The 16210-nt window shown below is 41.5% G+C and overlaps 1 protein-coding gene across 2 annotated transcripts in view; it reads right to left on the bottom strand.

Annotated features, from left to right (window-relative positions):
* Positions 1-5789: 5789 nt before the first annotated feature.
* The window catches only part of Adgra3 (adhesion G protein-coupled receptor A3), a 102384-nt gene continuing 91963 nt past the window's right edge, over positions 5790-16210 (bottom strand). For both annotated transcript variants that reach the window (XM_048363860.1, XM_048363861.1), the window contains 3 exons: positions 11214-11359; positions 7511-7606; positions 5790-7367 (listed from right to left, as the gene is read on the bottom strand). In XM_048363860.1, coding sequence (XP_048219817.1) covers positions 6122-7367; positions 7511-7606; positions 11214-11359 — 1488 coding nt within the window. In that variant the 3' untranslated portion in view covers positions 5790-6121. The remainder of the gene's footprint in view (positions 7368-7510; positions 7607-11213; positions 11360-16210) is intronic.

Genomic DNA, 16210 nt, shown 5'->3' with positions numbered 1-16210 from the left:
GTCCCACATTGTGTTCTCTGTACACTGGAAACCCAGAATGCAGATGATGGGAATCCCAGATGAGAACAAAAGATATATTCTAGCTTAAAAAGTCAGAGAGAGAGGTTGAACTGTCCTTTCCTCCACTATCTATCCCACTCCGATCCTCAATGGATGGGCTGATCCTACTTGCATTAGGAGTCTTCTTAGATTCCCTTATCAAAAATGCTGGTATGATCTGGGGACACCCTCATCCTCACCCATCTATCATCTTGCTTTTTCCCATGCCTCTTCTCAAAATACAATTGCCACACATTAATAGCATCACTTTCCCACATGATAATACATCAAACATAAAGCCCCAACTACACTAACCCCTTCCCAAGGACCTAATATCCCGAGCTGAATTCCCTTAATACTCATAATTACATACGATGATATAAACAACTTACATCACTAAAACAGTTAGATCTTATCTGGTAAAGGATGGAATAAGAAGGGAAATAAAAGATATTTGCTACATATGCATATATATGTATTCAGAATAAAAGGAGGTTATGCTCATTATAAGCCTTCATTTTTCAACTGGTCACATGGTATTAAAACTACCACTAGTATTTATAACTACCTTCTTACAATCCCCACTATGCACAATAATAACTTGACTACCCACATAGAAGTCAGGATCCGTTATCCCAGTCATTTAAGTAACTTCTTTCTTTACCCATTGACTGAAAGGGACTACAAGCTCAAAGCACCCAGGTAGCTGATCTCACTTCCGATTCAACGGAACCACTGTTATGTCTCCTATGACAGCATTTCTCCAAGGCTAACAAAACAATATCACAGGAAGAGGGAGCCATGATTTTATTACTGAGTCACTAAGGTTAATGGTGAGTGTTGCCACTCTCATTTGGAGGGCAAAATGTCAAACTAAGGAGGATTATTTTCAGTTCTTAAAGTCTAATAGGATTTGCCTCATTAGGCTTTAGACTTACTGGAGACTTGGCACCCTTCCTCATCCCTGTTTCTCCCTCTTGGAATGGGAATTACTACTGAATGCCTATACCTCCACTGTATTTGGGTTTCAGTGAGAACTGTACCTCAGCATGTATCAATTTGAGGGGGGCTGGGGATTTAGCTCAGTGGAAGAGCACCTGCCTGGCAAGTGCAAGGCCTTGAGTTCGGTCCTCAGCTCTGAGGGGACAAAAAGCTATAAAAGACCAGCTTGAGGGTATCTAATTTGGGGTATTTACAGTGAGACTGTAGATTTCAGAGATGATGAAGTAAAACATGTTTCTTTATGCAAACAAATCTAAGGGCTTTTTATATTTCAATAAAAACAAGTTGATCTAAATGACTAAAAGACCACAAACAAAATCACAGTAATGCCACCAGCACAACAATGTTCATTGCAGCACAATTTGTCATAGCGAGAATCTGGAACCAGCCCAGATGCCCCTCAGTAGACAAAAGGGTCAGGAAAATGTGGTACATATACACAATGGAATTTTTTGCCTCTATCAGAAAGAATGACATTGTCCCATTTGTAAGAAAATGGAAGGACTTGGAAAAAATTATACTAAGTGAAGTGAGCCAGACCCAAAGAAACATGGACGCTATGGTCTCCCTTATTGGGAATATTAGTACAGGTTTAGGCAAGTCATAGCAGAGCATCACAAGGCCCAACAGCTATACCCTTATGAACACATAAGATGATGCTAAGTGAAACAAACTCCATGTTATGGAAACAGTTGTAACTACTTTCAACGTCCTATGTGTATCTGTAGCTTCTATTATTGATGATGTTCTTGTATCACCTTCCTGTGGTTGTACCTACACTATCTCTGTAATCTTATCTGAGTATATTGGAAACAGTGTATACTGGTATTGGAAGTAGGAAATTGAAAGGGAATACCAAATTTGAGAGACACAGGGTAAAAAAAAGAAAAACAACTACAAAAGCAATACTTGCAAAACTGTTTGGTGTAAGTGAACTGAACACCTCCCGTGGGGGGTGGGGGGAGAAGGGGGAGGAGGGAGGGGGGTATGAGGGACAAGGTAACAACCTGTACAAGAAATGTATCCAGTGCCTAACGTATGAAACTGTAACCTTTCTGTACATCAGTTTGATAATAAAAATTTGAAAACAAAAAGTTTTCTGGCAAATAAAAAAAAAATAAAAGCTAAGGATAATACAGCAAAATGACTCAAGTTTAGCAAGTATCAAAATAACAAAAGCTTTGGGATGAATACCCTCATCCATCTGTGTCTGTGGGGACTGGTCTCAGGATCGCTCACAGACAAAAAACTGTACCAAGTGCTTCAGTTGCTTATATAAAATGGTAGAGTCTTTGCATATAGACGACACATATCCACTCATATTTTTAACTCATCTCTAGATTTTACAATACCTGATCAAATATGTACTGCAGAGCCACATTAGTGCTGTGTGAGAAATGACAAGAAAATCCATCCCTACAGGATGGATGTATGCTTTAAAAACATTGCTCTTCATTCATACTTGGATTTAATCCATGGAAGCGGAGCCCGCAGATGCAGAGAACTGACATGAAGCTGCGTGGTGACACATGTTGAGGCAGGAGGACTGTATGTTCTAGGTCAGCCCTGAATACTTTGCAAGCTTCTGCTTTAAAAAAGCAAAACAAAACAAAATCTTGGACATTGTAAAGACAGAGATACCTTTACAAATATTTTTAGATTACTGTTGTAATGCATTTTTCTTAATTATTTAAAAAGTAACATATGCTTTCAGCTAGTTTACTTCCTTACCTTTTATGATTTTAACCAAATAAATTCATGTTGGTCATTCTAAAATCAATGACTGAAAAATACAGGTCTCTTTTAGGGTTGTTTCTTCATACTGTTTGCCCTTTTGGTCAGCTGTACTCGGTGAGAACTTTGCTGCTTTTCTTTTTCCCACTTCTCCACAGGAAGGGAGACATTTTCTTTCATACGTTCTTCATACTCTTCAAGAGTACCAACACATATGTCGCCTTCTATGTTTTATTTATATGAATACAATGATCATGCATAAAAGTTATATGTATATCCAAAATGTCTATCTATTCAAGATTCAGAGATTAGTTACCACCTATTTTGACTTCAAATATTACTACATTGATACAAACAACAGCACAAAACTACTCATACAAACCAAATTTCAAACTAAAATGTAAGTAATGCAAATAACATACTTACACACATACACATGTATGTGTGTATGTATGTGTATGTGTATGTATATATGGCATGCATACCATACATATTACAAATGAGAGTATTTAAAAGTACCTTTCATGAAATAAAGTAAGAAACTGTATGTTCCCCTAAGTCGACTATTATCAATTATACTCCATCATGAAACTAAGCAGGATAAGAATTAAAAAAACATGGCAACACAGCCCTTATCCTGGACATGGTATAACAGTCATCAAACAACTCAAATTTTTTTAGTCCAAGTTGTCAAAAATTTTATATGAGGGGGAAAAAATAGAGAGCTCCCTAAGAATACTGAGATATATTTTAACCATTTACAATTCTATGAAAAATAAAGACTCTCGGCCAGCAACAAGTCATAAATCATGAATGACAAAGGTAGAGAGAGACAATGTATTATTCACATCCTGTGTGTTAACATCAAATTTTAATTCAATCAAATTCTGAGGATTGCACAAAGTGCTTGCTCATCACTTTCTAGAACACAACCCCTCTGGATATTTTTAGTGAAATCTTCATTTTCTTCAAGTGCTTTTTGAGTTCTTTTCAGGTCCTTCCCCACTCCAACTCCTGTTCTTTCTGGTCTACATAGGAAGTTATATTGGAGTTAATAAATACTTATGGAAGGGAGAACATTTCTAGAAAATGTCTCACTTCCTGTGGAGAGGCGAGAAAAAGAAAAGCAGCTAAGTTCTCTCTGTGAGTACAGCTGACCAACAGCAAACAGCGTCAACACGGTGACAGCACATGACACAAAATAAAATGTGCTGCAAAAAAGTAGTGAAGAGATCAAATTCATTTATGCCATTTGGGGGAGGTAGTTGGGATTTAAACTCATGGCCTTGTGCTTGCTAGACAAGTTATCACTTGAGCCACACTTCCAGCCCCTTCCACTTCAGTTTATTTTTCAAATATGGTCTTGCTTTTTACCCGGGGCAGGCCTTGGGCCATGATCTTCCTACCGATAGCCACTAACTATCATAGCTGGGATGACAGGATTTGACTACCACATCCATTCAAGATGAGATCTAACACTTTCCCTAAGCTCACTTCAAACTGCAAATCTTCCGGAGTGGCTGAAATCCTAGGCATTAATCACTGTACCTTGCTGTTCTTTCTTTCCTCTTTCTTTCCTCCATCCCTTCTTCTTGTCTACTCTTCTCCCTTTCATTCCTTTTTTTTCTTCCCTCCCCTACCACACTTTCTTTGCTATTACCAGTTTAACTCAAGGTCTCTGACTCGCTTAGCTTGCTTGCTTGTTCTTGCTTGTTTGGCATTCTACTACTTGAACCATGTCTCCAGCATGTTTTTTTCGATTTTTTTTTTTTAGGTAGAATCTCAACAAATTTTATGCCCCAGCTGGCTCTCAATTGTGACCCTCCAGATCTCAGTCTCCTGAGTAGTTAGGATTACAGGCGTGAGTGACTAGTGCCTAGCTCACTCTACTTCTTACTAGTTAATCTTTGTCATTCTCAAGTGTCTTGCCCACAATAAGTACATCAATGAATCAGAAGACCCTGTACATCCAGAGGTACCAGGTGCGTTTTAATACCATTGTATATTAAAATGTACAAACAGCAAATCTTTTGGTTAGCTGCCTTATTTCCCTCCAGAAAGGAATGTCTCTAACATATTTAAATGAAACAGAGCTTAAATAGATGTTATCAATTATTGCAAAGCAAAGCAAAAAAAAAAAAAAATCACTAATGCAGGGGCCTAATGAAAAGCAAACAGGGCCCTGACAATGGCAGCTCTACAGTGAGGCCGAGAACTGCTCTGTAAGGAAGCAGTTAATCTTGGAATTTGAGGTTTATCACGTTAAGCTGCTTGCCTCTTTTAGCACTTCTTAAATATGTACTTTGCAGTCGGATTTGATTCAAACCTTTAGACTCTGCTGAAAATAGATCTGAGCGGTATGATTTTTTGAAGCGCTGTCTTGCATCTGCGCAGGAACTGGGAAGCCACGGAATCTGAGGACAGGAAGGGAAAGGACTGCGGTGTTGGTGGCAACTCCGAATGGCGCGTGGGCCGGTGCTGCTTTGCCACCTGACTGGAAGGCGAAGGCCAGGACTTCAGCACCCACCTAAGAACTGTGCTCTGTTGAAGCACAAGCATCTATCCAGACTGAATGTTGAAGGAGTGAACAGGAACCTGTGTGGTAGCTGCTCACTTATATCCCAGAGCAACACACACGCAGGACCCCCACACACCAAAAACACTCTGGGAGAAATACACACTCAAATCTAAGCCACACAAGTGTGGGAAACAGTGATAATAGCAGCAAAGGGACGTGGCACAACTATGCAACCCTGGACAAGTCCTTTTTTAGGCACTTCCACTTAAAAATGTTATTCTGAGTTTATTTTTAAAACCTGCAGATTCAAAGGTACATTTATAAAACATGCCGACTCAAGAGGCACATTGATTCTAGTGTTCTAGTCTGTATAGTTAACTCGTGGATCTAATAAGAGACTTAGGACTGACTCTCGTTTAAATAACCCACTGCAGAAACATTAAAATAGTGAAAAGCCTTTACATGGAGAAGATAAAAATAAAGGTGACACAAAGACAAACACCTATTATTTTATTAAATACAAGCTTGAAATGTTAAGTAGATATTATTACAAATTCTAGGAAAATGCAGTTCAGGTTCCCAAAATGTCCTGTTGGTATTTTGGCATGTAAAAATAATGCTTTAAAGAATTCTTTCACTTTCTTTTTAAAAAAAAAAAAAGGCAACAATTTAGGGATATAAAGTAAGTAAAATCCAAAATTCAAAATTGTTTTGAATCCCTAAGGTGACTGTAAACAGTTGGATGCTTGGATGTCCACAGCTTAAAGGAATGTGCCCATTGCATTTCAGTCCATATCAACTTCCGCCAAGGACACCCAGCAACACTCACTACACAGTAGTTTCGTGTTTCCATAACCCAGTCCTAACATTGCCCGTGCTATCCGGACTGAGTGAGGTGGGTCCTTCCTGCCCGCTGCTTTTCATTGGTCCATTCTGAATGGCCAAGTTGAGGCCGTAAGACTTCTGTTGACTTTCAAGTTCGACTACGGTTGACTTCCTTATTGCATCCTTTTTACTGCTCGTTGAAACAGGCTTTTCAAAATTCCGGCTACTTTTAGGAAGTGTGCTACAGGCATCACTGCTGTCTTGCTGGGGTGGGTTGTACTGTCTTTCCCTATAGGCTAAGTAAGCTCTCCGACTTCTCGAATGGCCTTCATTATTGCCTGGCCGGCTTTTAGGAAGGCCATTCTGCACACTTCCTTCCACGCTAGTTGGGACATCGTAGGCATATTCTCTTAGGACGGTGAGTCTGCTTGCCCGGTGGCCTTTACTTCGGTTTTTATGATGGCGACTTGAGTGCACATTTGTTCGAAACTGTACGTCCACAGGTGCCACATGCATTTTAATATCATTGTCCATCGAATGTTCAGTGAGACTATTATCGAGCTGGGGCGTGGAGTTCAAAGGTAAGGACTTGGCGTGGCTCTGCGCTGCAGCGGCCTGCAGGTTTGTTAACTTGCAGCCCTGGGAGGAATTTTTGAAGCTCGATGCACTTTTGTTGGTGCAAGAAGACTCTGCACTGCTGTTGGTGCACTTGGGTGCCTCGCCATTTGTCCCACTGGAGTTGGGGGGCTGCACGTTAACCTGCACCGAGTAGGCACTCCGTCCAGGGCAGCAAGTCATGATCCACGCGAGTCTGACGTCCTCCCTACTGACACAATGGTGAATCATGATGAAAGCACTGAAGCTCAAACACGTAGCTCCAAAAAAGAAGCTGAAAACTAAATCCAAAGGATAATACAAAGAAACACCCAAAGCCCCGAACATCCACAAGGCCACATACAAGAGCAACGTCAGGCTGGCTCCCAGGAGTTGAGAATGAAAAGTGTGCTCGTTTTCCAAGGCTGACGTAGATATCAGAGACAAAGACATTGAATCCTGATGGTTGATTTCACCATTCTCATTGGCTGCCAATCTCTGCTGCTCCTCTGTAGGCTCCTTAAGCTCATATTTGCGTTCAGGGTGTCTTTTCAACTGAATAAATATGCTTAGAAAGTACATACAGTTTACGAAAGTTATGAAACTGGCAGGTCCGTAGAAGGCTCCCAAGGAGGGTTCCCACGCCATCCAACAACTAGGAGAGAACACGGTGAACCGGCTTAGATGCCATGTATTTCAACATTTTTTGGAAGGTGTGTGCTAAACTGTAGTACCTAGAAATAAATGCTTACAAGAGGAACAAGTGGGTCAGGTACTCAGAGAACACAAAATACTCACTAGGGTGCACTTGGCCGACTGCCATAATTCCTGATGTTTGCTGCAGCTGTGATACCACAAACGATGATGGGGATCCCACCACCAATCAGGTAGAACCTGGAATGAGGAACCACAGAACACCTGTTCCTTAGCCTGTTTCGTCTTTTTAAGGCGTGTTTTTCAGTTTCCCCACACTTCTGAAGTCATTCTTTGAAAATTCATTATTATTTACTCCAATAATACATTGGGACTTACCTTTACAGATAGTTTTTAACGAAAAGAAAACAATTTTTTTTTTTTTTAAAGCACAAGGCCTGGGAAGTTTCCAAGCTGAGGAAAGCTGGTGAGCTCCTGCCACCTTGTGGACAAACGGAGGAACTGCCACATAGGGTTTTAGCTTTTTGGGTTTTTTTGAAGTTGAGTATGTTTCCTTTTGATTTGTGTTATGTTCGTAGACAATCCTAACAACAGTATTATATTGGGTAAGAATGGAGAATCATGTTGGAATTATTTAAATTTGTGTGGTATTTATACAATATTGTATTCATATTGAAGCAAAATATACTATCATGAATTTATTAAAATAACTCATAAACTTTGCCCAAACCTCAACCAACATTAGACATGATCGTAACATAAGAATTTGGACTAGTTTTTTTTTTGTTTTGTTTTGTTTTGTTTTTGCCAGTCCTGGGGCTTGGACTCCGGGCCTGAGCACTGTCCCTGGCCTCTTTTTGCTCAAGGCTAGCACTCTGCCACTTGAGCCACATCGCCCCCTCTGGCCATTTTCTGTATATGTGGTGCTGGGGAATTGAACCCAGGGCCTCATGTATAGGAGGCAAGCACTCTTGCCACTAGGCCATATCCCCAGCCCTCTGGACTAGTTATTTTAAAAATTTCTTGTTGTAAGACTTAGAGCTGCATACCTCTTAAATACTAGAAATTATAACAACTGTAAGAAGGTGGAGGAAAAGTCATGTTTCAGTTTTTAAGGTGGTAAATTAGAATAAGTTCCCTTCTTTTTTTTAAATTATTATTTACTTATTGTCAAAGTGATGTACAGAGGGGTTACAGTTTCATATGTAAGGCAGTGGATACATTTCTTGTTCAACTTGTTACCTCCTCCCTTATCCCTCCTCCCACTCCCCCTTCCCCTCTCTCCCCCCATGAGTTGTTCAGTTAGTTTACACCAAATGTTTTGCAAGTATTGCTTTTGTTGTCGTTTGTCTTTTTATCCTTTGTCTTCTGATTTTGATATTCCCTTTCCCTTCCCTAGTTCCAATACAAGGGTATACAGTATCCAGGTTTTCCCTCATAGGGAATAATTAGTACAGGTTTAGGCTAGACATAGCAGAAGATCACAAGAGCCCAATACCTATAGCCTTATGACTAAGTGAAATGAACTCCATGTTATGGAAACGAGTGTTATATCTTTGTTGTAATTATTTTCAACATGCCATGTGAAACCATAGCTTTTTTGTTGTTCCTCTTGTATTCCCTTCCTGTGGTTGTGCCCCTGCTGTCACTGTATCTCCGCTGAGTACCCTGGATACTGTATACACTTGTTTTTGCTTTGTTTTTTTAGGGGGAAGTGGTCTCTTTCTTTTTTCTTTTTTATTTCTATTGTTAAAGTGACGTACAGACATGTACAGAGAGTTTCATACATAGGCAGTGTGAGCATTTCTTATTCAACTTGTTACCTCCTCCCTCATATCCCCCCTCCCCCATGAGTTGTGCAGTTGGTTTATACCACATCGTTTTGTAAGTATTGCTGTTGCATTGGTTTGTCTGAAGTGGTTTCCTTCTAAGCTGGTGAACTTTAAGCTTGCTACAATTACAACCTTGCTGGGCTAGAGTTCCAACAGAATATTGTAACTATGTATTAGTGATTAACTTGGCATATCCTGGGCCTCTAACTTCTGCATACAGCATCCCCTCAAGTCAACAGAGAGTAACAGAATATTTAGGAAGGACAGCCAAGAGAGCTCAGGACGCCCTGCTTTTTCCCATGAGGCAGCTGGCAAAAGCCAAGGACACCGTCTAGTGATAAGAACTCTAGGAGACAGGGTGGCAGCCGGTGGTAACAAGAAAAACTTTGTGCCTAGAAGAATACCTGAGCTTTCTGTTAAAAAAACAAACAAACAAAAAATCAGCCCTGGTTGTGTACTCATCACAGAGCCAGAATCTGACTTCTACATCTACTGCTCCCTCAGAAACAGCTCCACTCTTCAATGCATGGAATGAAGCAAAGACCCCAGCACATTTTTCCATATGTGATTTCTCCCCATACTCAGTTACTAATGTGCTTTAAAATGGTATAGGCTTCCGACAGCATAGCACTTGCCCTCCACAGAACCAGCTAGACTATCAGGTGTTGGGTCTATCAGCACTTCTTCCATGGCCCACCTACTGTAAACAGGGAAGTAGCCCAGGCTTTGCTCTTTGCTTAACCAATCTGAACACAGCACCATGGACCTCTAAAACCAAATGCTTTCCACAAGAAAGTGCTGCTGAGCCCATCCCCTCCATTCTGCCTTTCCCTCCCTCCTGACTCCTCCACCATGTCTGCTTTTCCTCTGCCTTCTCTGGTGGCGCAAACGCCATCTCCAAAGAGCCCAGTAAACTAGAGTAGGCTGTGCAGAGCCACCTTGCACTTCCTTCCTCTCCCACATTCTTCAGCCCAGTTTATCATTAATCCAGAAAAGACTACCTCATGACCCCTGAATTGTCCTCCCTCCTCTCTCTTGACACTCTCCAGCTTCAGTTCTCCTAAGGACCATGGTAATGACCTCAGCAGATTTCCTTATTATCAGGCAAGCATGCTGGCCCAGGCTCCATACTAATATCATAGGGGCACTCTAAAACAATAATTGTGTTCAGCTATTCTCTTAGCTACAAATCTTCAGAGGCCTCTCACATTTTAACATGGTGCCCAGAGGCCTGGAGCCTAAGGCCCAGCCAAAGTGTATGAGTTACTCGGAGGGCACCTAATGGACTGAAAAGCAAAGTTCCTATCAGAGGTCCAGCATTTAGCATATAGTTCACTCCCAAATTAATAGTCCCCCTCTATTGTTTTTTTTTTGGCATGGTCAGAAGTCTTTGTATCTTCCAGACTTCTACATCAGGTCCTCCCAGTACTGCTCCTGCAGAAGCCTCAAGGACAGGGTATGTGGGGAGCTCTCGAGACTTCAGTCCATAGCCAGATACTCGCCAGGTATCCCCCAAACTGAGGGATCACAGGTAAGAGTTCCACTCATCCCAGCGTGAGAACTCACTCACCCATCTTTGTATTGTAATGGAAAGGAAGGACATGACTCCAGACAGGTTCGCTCTTTCACAGGGACTCATTACACTGATTATCTCTTGAGGAGATTAAAAACCTATGGCCCGCGCATGACCTCAAGGCAATCAAAAGTTAACATTTCACAGAGCTTTCTAGTGCACTAGGCCATGGCCGGTGCTCCACCACGAAACCCTTCAAGGAGGAGGCAGCATCTGTGTTGGGCATGAACGTGGCTGTATGGAGTAGGGAGAGAGGCTACAGGGGCTGAGTTTTCCTCATTAGGAAAATCAAGAACCTACATTCAGAAGGATGACAGTCCAATGAATTCATTCATTCTTTTACCACTGTACTTTTTTGTTATCTCTTATGACCATGCTTCAACTAAAGCAAACAAAATATTCAATACACTGTATTCAAGGCAATTCAACGAAGACCAGATACCTGAGCATGGGTCTTGGTGGAGGGGGCGGCTCCTCAGGATCCTGGCATCTTTTCGCTTTCTTGGTGACTTGCTTATAAATATTTCGAGCAGTTACTCCCACCCATAATACCGTGGCAAGGGTAGAATAATGAAGAATTATCCCAACCTACAGAGAAGATTGAAAAATATGTATTAGCTAAAAGAAAACCTAGTTTTCACGTTTGATTAAAAAGCAGTGCAAAGGTCTATTTTAATGATCCAGTCCTTAACCAGCTGGTTACACTATGTAGCTTTAAGAGACCACCTTCCTCTAATACACAGAACCAGGAAATCAAGGAAACCCACCGGTGACCACGTTCTCAAGATGATCCTTAATAGTCCACAAAGCTGGGTGCTGGGTAACATGAAGCCCAACAGGGCTTTGTCAAGGCTACAGTGGATAAGCAGGAACACAGGTAGAACGAGTAAGTTTTAGAGTCAGTCATCGGAGTTCTGATTCGGCGGTCATACACTCGTGAGAGTGAAACAATCCTAAGCCCTGGCTGTGAAGCAAGTCTAGATGAAGATGTGAAAGTGGATGACACGCGTAAAACTTCTTGTCTAAAGAAAAGGAGGTACCATGTATCATGAAGCATCTATGACATGGTCCAGCTCTCTTAAGAAACGACTTCCTACTTTTTTTTAAAATCTGTTTTGTTGTTGTTGTTGTTCTTGCCCAAATGCAGATAAAATTCTACTAAGGAAAATTTCCAAGAAAAAAAAAAATAAGTGTCTCATCCCAAAAGGCTGGCTTTTCCAACTGCAAGAGAAACAAATCACCTGGCTACTAGCCAGGCCTACGTGAGTGACAGCAGTACGCAACGCCACTGGCTGGAGCGTAAGGAGAAGCCGCGTGCAGCTGACGCCTGCGCACACCGGCGCCACACACGCCGCGCACAGCGAAGCCTCCTTCTTACGCTGTGCGGAAAAACGCACGGCAGTCACGGTCCAGGGAAAAGCTCACTGCAACGCTGGCAACGCTGGAAGTACAGGGAGGGTGGATTCCACTGGCCAAACTAGCCACACGTCACAGGTCGTCCTCCTGAGGACAGAAGAAGGGGCTCCGTGGTCCCTGGAAAGTTTTGTTGAGACGCGTTGGAAAGGGAAAAAAAAAAAAATTATAGACAGAAGTAGACTAGCAAAAGGCACAAAAAGAACCCTCGGAGCTCTCTGCAGTCACAGCAAACGCTGAACGTCAAGTCACCGTAAATGAATTCGGTGTGTAGAAACCAACGTATTTACTGCAAATCGATGATTCTGACTAAAAAAAAAATGATGGGCTCTTCTAGTGCAGGAATATTTCTAGACCCAGGTCAAATAAGGAGTAAACGAGTTCTCACACCGAAGCTGTGGTGTTTTCTAAGCCGGGAGAGGCAATCCTAAGGGCTGCGTAGTGCGGTTCTATGGCATTTCTAAATGCCCAGAAAACTAATCACCTAAGGATATTAAAAATTCAGTTAAATGGCTGTGACTACATGGGAAATTTTAGGAGTCTCATGACATCTTCTAACAGTTATGTAAAAAAAAAAATCCCTTAAAATGGAAAAACCCCGAACTCACCTACACGTGGGGGAACTGAGAGCTCAGTAGAGACAGACTTCTCTGAGATGTGGAATTCCCTGCTGGGCTTTGCATCCTACCTTAGGCTGCACGTTAAATATAAGCTTACAGTTAGATTTCCTTCCAAGGCATCAGCAGCCCATATGGAAATTTTGCAAATGGTTTGGAAACAAGTAATTGAATCCATAGGGCATGTAAACCATTCATAAATGCAACACATTAATACTTAAGAAAGCCACTTGACCACAGAACAACAATTTCCACGGCTACACAATAGGCAGAATTATATTCAAGACCTCCACTTTTTTTGCATGTGCTACTTAACTATAAACTCTCATAAACCGAAGAGCTTTTAAAAAAAAAAACTGGAAGTAACCTAATATAGAGTAGCATACACAAGTATAAAACTATTATACCAAAAAAGTAGCTGCTGTGATGAATATACTCAGGTATGAACTGAGAAAAGAATGTAAACAACAGTCTCCACTAATGAATGCCTGTGTTTCCTAAAGGACAAGTTCCTTGTAGGGGTTAGTGTGAAAGTTTAAGATAACGCATTGGCAATAACTGACAAGTAGAAAGCTTTTAATATCTACCAATGGGATTTTCCCCAGCGCTCCTCGTGTATCAGTTCTCTAGATAATCGACAGAAAAGGCAGCTGAGAAGTGCAGATGGCACAATATTTAATATGTTAAATCACCAAGTGGTAGAGTAACAAGGTAACTGAAAGGAGAATGAGATAAATCACTTTCATGTATAATTAAGAAAATCAACAGCCAAGCCGAGTAAGCACTTAGAATCCTAGAAACCCGGGAGGCAGAGGCTTGGGCTACTTAGAAAGACCAGAAAATGAATGACAAGACAATTACTTGACATCACATCAGGAAATGACCAGAGCACTTCCAGCCATGAGCCCATGGTCCCATCCACAATGTCACTCAGGCTTTCAGCTATCCTCTAGAAATAAAGCCTCATTAGATACCAGAAACTGACGTGAGGAGCCACAGTGATGCACCTGGCTGGTGGCACCTTTAATGACCTCAACCAACGACCTGTAACTGTGTGTAATATAGGGGCACACACAAGCAGTTGAGATAAAACCAAAATTGTATTCAAGGGCTCAGGGGTAGGCAAGGAAGAACCTACACAATCAGTGGATTTAGCTGGCCCAGCAGGCTGTTGTATAGAAGAACCATCAAAGCCCCAGCAGAACAAAGTGCTTAGCACCCACCTCTGAGGACCCGGAAGCCTCTGCCAGGCCTCACTGCATTCCACCCCGCAGCCTATGAACTGACTTAAGTGTTACAATGGCAAAGGAAGTCATGCCTGAGCCAGAAGAAGAGCGGGATGCTTTGTGATTTCACAGGAGACAACAGAGTAAAATCAGAAGAGAATGGCACAAACACATCTAAAGATCCGCCTTTGCCTTTTCTTCTGCAAACGTTTAACTCCTGGGCTGGCAGCTGGTTCTAGAGGCACTAAGAAGTCTGTGCACTTCCTCTGCTTTTCAATTGAGAAAGAGTGCAGTATATACCACCTAGCACAAAGAAAGTTTAACTTCAATGTCCAATTCTTTTTCATGAACCAAATTAAGGAGTCTGCTTCAGGAAGTCAGTGAATAGTTTTTAGATAACACTAAGACCATTAATACTCTCTAATACAGCCAAGGCTCACAATAACCTGTACAGTCCTCAGACAGACTTCTTTTTGTTCATAAATATGTATTTGCTGAGTACCTAAGAGTTGGTCATGGATGATATGATACACACTGATGAATCACACAACTCTTACCCAGAGTCCAGTGACTATTACAGTTAATTATATTAAAGTTTTATAGGCACCATGAGAATTTTGAGCAATAAATATAGGAGTAGGAGGTGACAGGCAGGATTTCTGAAACAGTAATAGTAAAGTGAGATCTTCAAGGTAAATGAGAACCAGCCATGTGGAGCAGAGGAGGAACTGAGAAGAAAGAGCCTATGACTTCTGTTCAGATATCAAGTGCATTCAAACCCATTATCTGATTTCCCAAGAATACAGCAATGGCCTGAAGAAGCAATTCCTGAAAAGGAAATAGTAGATCTAGTAAAGCTTGTTGGACAGTTACTATATGCTTCCTATTACTGATATCCTTAACTCATTTAGAACTCTCCAAGGTTCTCATACACACACACATACATACACCATCTTACATGGGATCTTAGATATACAATGCAAGACCAATCACAGTCTGAGGTCCATGAGACATCTAACAATCGGACCAAACATGGCTTGCATATATTTAGTGTATTTTTAAACTTAGTGTAAACCAAATAAACACCGATAATCTACTTTCAAGTCAAAGTTAGGGTGTTAATAATAACATACTTAACCTTATGACCTCTCCTATGTTTTTGTTAAAAGCATGCTGTCTATCTTCGTCATGTTTATCTTTATGAAACCCATCAGAGTTAATGCAATGTCCGAGGCTTTTTTTTACACACAGGATTCCTTGGTGCTGCCTCTGCTGTAGTTCCTTAGCTTTGATGCCCTCAGGCACGTACCACACTGGTGACTGCCATTCCTTCTCTGTGCTGGGCAAGCTTTGCTTTTGGAATAGTGCTGTCACCATTACTCATCTTCACTTGCATATTCTATTCATCTGCACAGGGCCAGCTGCACTGAGCCCGGGTGCTGTGTTGGCCTCCAGGGAGGGTGAATGTTTTCACTGAGAGCTGACTGTCTCCCACAGAATAACCATTAACATTTACACTTACACATACACGAGACCCTATGGGTGCACGTTTCCTAGATGTTTGGTGTTGTTGGGCTTCATTTTTGCAATCAGGAAAGGTATGACATGGTAATGCTGTCTATATGTATCTTCATCAACACCAGCAGTGCTAAAAATTACTGTACACATATGCTGACCCCATGTGTTCTCTCTCGCCAAAATTATCTATCTGGCCAGGTACCGTGGCTCTCACCTGTAATCTCAACTACTCTAGTGAAGGAGATTAAGACCTCAATTGCAACTCATCTTAGGCAAAAAGGTAGGGAGACACAACTCAACGAATAAAACTGGGCACAGTGTCACATGGATGTTACCCTGGCTATGTGGTAAGCATTGAGTAGGAGTCCTGAAGTCCAGGCTAAACTTCACATAAACATAAAACTTTACTTGAAAAATAACTGAAACAAATAGGGCGTATGGCAACCACGAGGCTCCAGTTTCTCGGAAATGCTGCTTCTTCTATGCTGGCCTTTTCCATTCAATGTAAGTAAGAGAGAGAGAGAGAGAGAGAGAGAGAGAGAGAGAGAGAGAGAGAGAGAGAGAGAGAGAGAGTGTTTACTTTTGAAGGGAAGTAAGTCAATCACAGAGAGATAAATGTTATTTCCACTCAGAGGGCAGAGGCCACGGGTAGAATTACAATAAGC

The sequence above is a fragment of the Perognathus longimembris genome, chromosome 16 (genome assembly GCF_023159225.1).
Source record: "Perognathus longimembris pacificus isolate PPM17 chromosome 16, ASM2315922v1, whole genome shotgun sequence".
Lineage (NCBI taxonomy): Eukaryota > Metazoa > Chordata > Mammalia > Rodentia > Heteromyidae > Perognathus > Perognathus longimembris.
This window is presented reverse-complemented; position numbering and strand designations above follow the sequence as displayed.